Source organism: Lampris incognitus, chromosome 19, assembly GCF_029633865.1.
Source record: "Lampris incognitus isolate fLamInc1 chromosome 19, fLamInc1.hap2, whole genome shotgun sequence".
NCBI classification, from domain to species: Eukaryota; Metazoa; Chordata; class Actinopteri; order Lampriformes; family Lampridae; genus Lampris; species Lampris incognitus.
This window is the reverse complement of record NC_079229.1, coordinates 39,372,444-39,378,443: the sequence shown is the minus strand read 5'-3', so window position 1 is coordinate 39,378,443 and position 6,000 is coordinate 39,372,444. Positions and strand designations below refer to the sequence as shown.

The 6,000-nt window shown below is 42.9% G+C and overlaps 1 protein-coding gene across 1 annotated transcript in view; it reads right to left on the bottom strand.

Moving 5' to 3' along the window:
* The window catches only part of LOC130129680 (protein 4.1-like), a gene marked incomplete at its 3' end in the record, with an annotated part of 176,054 nt that overhangs the window by 121,897 nt on the left and 48,157 nt on the right, over positions 1–6,000 (bottom strand). The window contains exons 6-9 of the mRNA XM_056299267.1: positions 5,867–5,942; positions 5,148–5,269; positions 4,595–4,691; positions 4,402–4,489 (exon numbers count right to left, since the gene is read on the bottom strand). Of these exons, the coding sequence (XP_056155242.1) occupies positions 4,402–4,489; positions 4,595–4,691; positions 5,148–5,269; positions 5,867–5,942 (383 nt within the window). The remainder of the gene's footprint in view (positions 1–4,401; positions 4,490–4,594; positions 4,692–5,147; positions 5,270–5,866; positions 5,943–6,000) is intronic.

The following is a 6,000-nucleotide window of genomic DNA, read 5'->3' as shown; positions in this document are numbered from 1 at the left end:
ATGTTCCGTTTCTCAGGGGTCACCACAGTGGATTTTTACCCTCCATAGCTTTCTGTCTGACGTATCCCTCTCCCGCAGTCCAACCCTCCTCATGTCCTCCTCTATCTGGTCACTCCATCTTTTCCTTGGTCTTCCTCTTTTTCTTTTGCCAGTGTTACGGCCCTAGTGCCGTGTGTCTGTGTAATTGTCCCTCCCCGGGTAATGCCCCGCCTCCCGTGGAGCTGCTGGTTGAGCCCAGGTGTTGCCAGATCCAATCAGCCATCGTCCACCTGTTTAAATGTCCTCCTGTCCTTTGTTCAGAGATGTCGTCTTGTTTTTTTGTTTGGCTGGTCATTGTTATATGCTTGTTTGTTGTACAGCATTGTTAAAATCTATACACGGTCTAGCATTTTGGTTTGGTTTTTACGTGCAGGATCAACAGGATAGGTAAGCTGCCCATGGGTGTACTCTTCATCATGTAGCCTACTCTTCATCACGTAGCCTATCTTTGCTATATACACCAGGTTAGGAGTGAGTGCCACCCTCTGTATTTATTAGTCTAGAATCATTTTGCTCTACTTTAGGAGGTCACTTTTTTATGATTTCTTTATTTGAGCACCACTCTTACTTCCCTTGTTCGCTGTGACGTTCACATTATTTATAATAAATATTTTTGCACTTTAGTCGGCATCTTGGGTTGTGTGTTGCAATACGCATTCTCACTGCATAATGGTATTTCCAGGTCCAATACCTTCTTTCCTATATAGTCTATGCCTCCTCTCTTTACAAGTCCAAACCAGCTCAATCTTGTCTCTCTCAACTGCTCAACTATTCCTCTGATCTTGAATGTAGCTCACTTCTCCATTTCTCTACCAGTCTTTTCGAGTCACTCCCAAGGACCACTGCACCATGTTCATCTCTGCTACCTGTAATGTAGATTCTAGCCTCTCTGTTGTTGTCACTGCTTCCATACCATAGAGCATGGCAGGCCTAACCACTGATTTGTACACTTTGCCCTTCACCCTCAACGACATTCTTTTGTCACAGAGTACTCAAGCTACCTTTCTCCATGAATTCCACCCAGATTGTGTCCTTTTCTTGACTTCCCTCTTACCATCGCCTTCTTTCTGTATTGCTGATCCTAAGTACTTGAATTCATTAACTTCTGGGACATCTTCTCCCCCTAAAGTCAATCCTGGACTTTCGACTTGTTTATTTATACACAGGCACTTTGTTCCGCTGATCTTTAGTTCGCTAATCGCTAGCGCTTCAATCTTCCAGATCTCTCTCCAACCTTTCCTTGTCAGTTAGCACATTGTCATCAGCAAACATCATGCTCCATGGTGGCTCTTTCTGAAGATATTCTGTGAGGCTGTCCATCAGCATCACAAATAGGAAAGGGCTCAATGCCGATCCTTGATGCAGTCCTACCGTTACCTTGTTCCCACTGCACATGGAACTACGATCTTACTGTCCCTGTACATGTCCTGAATTATGCTGGTGTAATTTTCTGCCACTCCCTTCGCTCTCACGCAACACCACAACTCCTTTCTCAGTACTCATTTGTCATATGCCTTCTCCTAATCAATAAATACGTAGTGCAATTCTTTCTGTCTTTCAATGTATTTTTCACAAGTATTTCCAAACTTCTGCTGGTATATTGTCCGGTCCCACAGCTTTTCCATTTTTCATTCGTTGCAACGCTTTTATCGCCTCATCCCTTGTAATCTCTCCCATGTCCTCTTTGGTCTTTGGCGGGTCATCTGTCCTACGTCCTCTGTTAGTCTCTTCATTCTAACTGAAATCATCCCTCAATCTCTGTAAAATATCCTCATCTTTTGACAGTACTCTTCCATCAGCATCCTTTATCAGTTTTACTTGTTCAACATCCTTGTTTGCTCTGTCTCTCCTGGCTATTCTATATATATCCTTCTCTTCTTCCTTTGTATCTAGTCTTTTGTACAGGTCCTCATATGCTCTTGCCCTTGCTATCACTACTACTCTTAGTTTCTTTTGTAGATTTCCTGTATTCATTCTTGTTTTTGTCGAGCTTCATTTTGGACAACTTTTTCTTCTTTATGCAGTGCTGCACTTCTTCCTCCCACCACCAACTTTCCACCCCGTTGAGATTCTCCTAGCACTCACCTGCCTGCTTCCCTTAGTTCTTCTGCTGTTCTTGCCCAATCTATCTCCCAATCTCTCTCTCTTACTGTCACCCTAAAGCTTTCTCTACAAGGTTCAGCTTCCACCATTGAATCTTCCATTCTGCTGGTCTTTGCACTTTACTGAGTTTGCTTCTTGTCTTTATTTGGCATATCAGTAGTCTATGGTGTTTTGTTACACATTTGCTTGGTATTACTTTGCTATTTACAGCTTCCCTCAAATGCTGCTTTCTGCATAAAATGTAGGTTGTAGGTTACTGTCTGATTTTCCCTCTTTTTGAAATATGTATTAACTTTAGCCATATCATTCCATGTAGCAAAATCAACTATCTTTCCCCGCCTGCACTTCTCATTCCAAATCCATGACATCTTCATCGCCACCATTTCCTTCTCCCATATGTCCATTCAAGTCTGCTCCAGTGAAACCTCTCATCCCCTGGTATGCCTGCCATTACATTGTCCAGTTGTTTCCAGAAATTCACCTTTTCTTCCTCATCACAACCCACCTGTGGTGCATATGAATTTATATTTGCGAGATGTCCATACAAATCCAAATCAGCCTATCTAATTCCCTCTTTACTTCTATGATTTTCTGTTGCAGCTCTCTGTCTAGGATTATTCCCATACCTTTTACTGTCTGTCCCATGGTATTATATCTTATAATCTCCTCCAATCTCTCTTGCCTTGCTTCCTTTCCACTTTGTCTCCTGAACACATATCACTTGTATTCTTATGCTGTTCATCATGTCTGCTATTTCTCTCCCTCTGCGTGTCATTGTCCCAACATGAAGTGTGGCCATTCTGAAGTCTTTCTTCTTCAGTTGTCTCTTCTCTTTTCTGTCTTGCTTGTACCTCTCCTCTCTTCCGTCTTTTCCTCCATTTCCCAACAGCTGCATAGATTCCATTAGCAGCCTGTGAGGGCACAGAACCAATGGCAGTCCTTGTTAACCCGGGCCTTGACCGATCCAGTATGTCATTCCTGGTCTTGTAAATCCACATAATGACTTGGCAAACTTGTATGTTGGATGCCCTTCCGGACACAACCACTAACCCTGTGGATGGGGGCACAGGTAAAGCACTGGATGCCATCCCAGTATTCATGGACTTGTGCCCATGCCTGTTGCCTGAAAATATTTAATTTGTCTCAATGGCTTAAATTCCTCCACTTGACTCGGGGAGGTCCAGAAATGCTTGCAATGCTGTTGTCTGTTCATTGGTGTACCTTCTCTATTCACACTTGGAACCAGTTTCACAAATGCACCAACGACTCCCATCAACAGGCAGTCCTGCTGGTTTCCTTCCTCCACACTGAGGTTCATCTGGAGTTTCTATGTATTCAGATTAAAGAACAGATGCGAAGATGTCTGTTTATTTAAATGCCAAATGAGACAAACAGACCTGGGCGGTGTTAGGTCATGCTTCAGGATCCATTCGTATGTCAACTCGATGGAAAAATTCAGTGTTGTCCACTCAGAGTTTCTTTTTGACTGTTTTACTTTGATTTCACTTCATTCACATGTTTCTTCATGAGCTGAGATGAACGGAGGCAGGTTATGAAGTTCCTGTAACATGACTTGTGTCTACCCCCATCCTCCTCCTTCCACTAGGTCTCCTCATGACTATTTACCACTGATAAGATGTCTTGCTGGAGAGGAGAATAGAAGCATCAGAGGAGTACATCCAGCTTCTATGTGGACGGATAGAAAATAGACAGCAGCTTGTTTAGTGTGTCAGAGTACAGCTCAGTCAGCTGTGGGTTTGGGCCAAGACAGAAAGACATCTGCACCATGGCTCTTCACATAGTGTTGTGTAGCTAAAAGTCATTGACCCAATCAGCACCGCACCATCTGCTCTCATGGACACTCAGAATAGTCAACAGAGTCCACTTATTTCCCCACTGACTGAAAACCAGATGGCTCCAGACCACCTCTGAGGGACTCAAAACCAACTGACACTCCAGTTCCAATGCTGAATGGCTGCATGTCCTGACAAGTTCACAGCACCTCACATGACAACAGGAAGACTGTGTGTGTGTGTGTGTGTGTGTGTGTGTGTGTGTGTGTGTGTGTGTGTGTGTGTGTGTGTGTGTGTGTGTATGTGTGTGTGTGTGTGTGTGAATCAATGGAAAGCAGCAATCGGTGGAAAAATCATTGCAGCCCACCCCCTCCCTGCCCCCTTTCAGCAAAATCGATAAACAGAGATTCTGGAATGTGAATGTTTGCTGTTCTAGTGTGTGTGTGTGTGGGGGGGGGGGGGGTACCTTGGCATGATGGAGGTCCACTCCATACATTGAGAGTTTTTTCACATTTTCCAAGAAATGCAGCTCTGCTTCAGCTGGAGTCATTCCCCTGTGCGCACGCACACACACACACACACGTAATATGAGTTACATAGCTGAATGTGCAGTGGCAGCAGTAAAATGTTCAGACCCTTTATTGTGTGTGTGTACTAACTTGTAGTTTTTATGTAGCTCCATAATCTTCTCTTCCATTTCTTTGGTTTGATTTGGAGCGAAGTGGAGCTCCCTGACATAGTCTGAGCCCGACTCATCTGAAACACAACAACACAACAGAACCACAATATATTACAACACAACACAGGGAAATACACCAACACAACAGAACCACAATATATTACAACACAGGGAAATACACCAACACAACAGAACCACAATATATTACAACACAACACAGTGAAATACAAAAACAACAGAACCACAACATATTACAACACAACAGAACCACAATATATAAAAACACAACACCGTGAAATACAACAACACAACAGAACCACAATATATTGCAACACAGTGAAATACAAAAATGCAACAGAACCACAATATATTACAACACATAGACGCAACAACACAGCTCACCACAACACAACACATGATGCAAAACATCAAGACAGAACAGAGTAGTAGAGTAGAATACATCAGTACAAAACAGAACAAACTAGAATAAAACAGAATGGACTACAACAGAAAAGAACAGATATCAGCATTACCGGGGTCGTAATCTCCCAGCTCTGATTGGATGGTGTAGGAACCCAACACAGTATGAGTAGCAAAGGAACAAGGAAGTCTGCCAGAGACCACGTCATCACGAAGCTGGAGACACAAGTAATATCTGTAGAGAGACAGACAGGCCATATCTAGCGGGAAACACAAGTAATATCTGTAGAGAGACAGACAGGTCATATCTAGCGGGAAACACAAGTAATATCTGTAGAGAGACAGACAGGTCATATCTAGCGGGAAACACAAATAATATCTGTAGAGAGACAGACAGGTCATATCTAGCGGGAAACACAAGTAATATCTACAGAGAGACAGACAGGTCATATCTAGCGGGAAACACAAGTAATATCTACAGAGAGACAGACAGGTCATATCTAGTGGGAAACACAAGTAATATCTACAGAGAGACAGACAGGTCATATCTAGTGGGAAACACAAGTAATATCTACAGAGAGACAGACAGGTCATATCTAGTGGGAAACACAAGTAATATCTACAGAGAGACAGACAGGTCATATCTAGCGGGAAACACAAGTAATATCTACAGAGAGACAAACAGGTCATATCTAGTGGGAAACACAAGTAGTATCTACAGAGAGACAAACAGGTCATATCTAGTGGGAAACACAAGTAATATCTACTTTTCACTTAATATCAAAAAGTCTTTGAAGGACACGAGGTTTGATTGACAGGCGTGAGGTCCTACCTGGTGATGTCCTCAGACAGCTGAGTGGGGTCTGGAGGATAAAACTTAACGTTGAAGGAGAAATTCCACGGAACTCCTGAAGGGACAACAAGAATATTATGAGGATGTGATTAAAGTAACACAGGATCTTACCT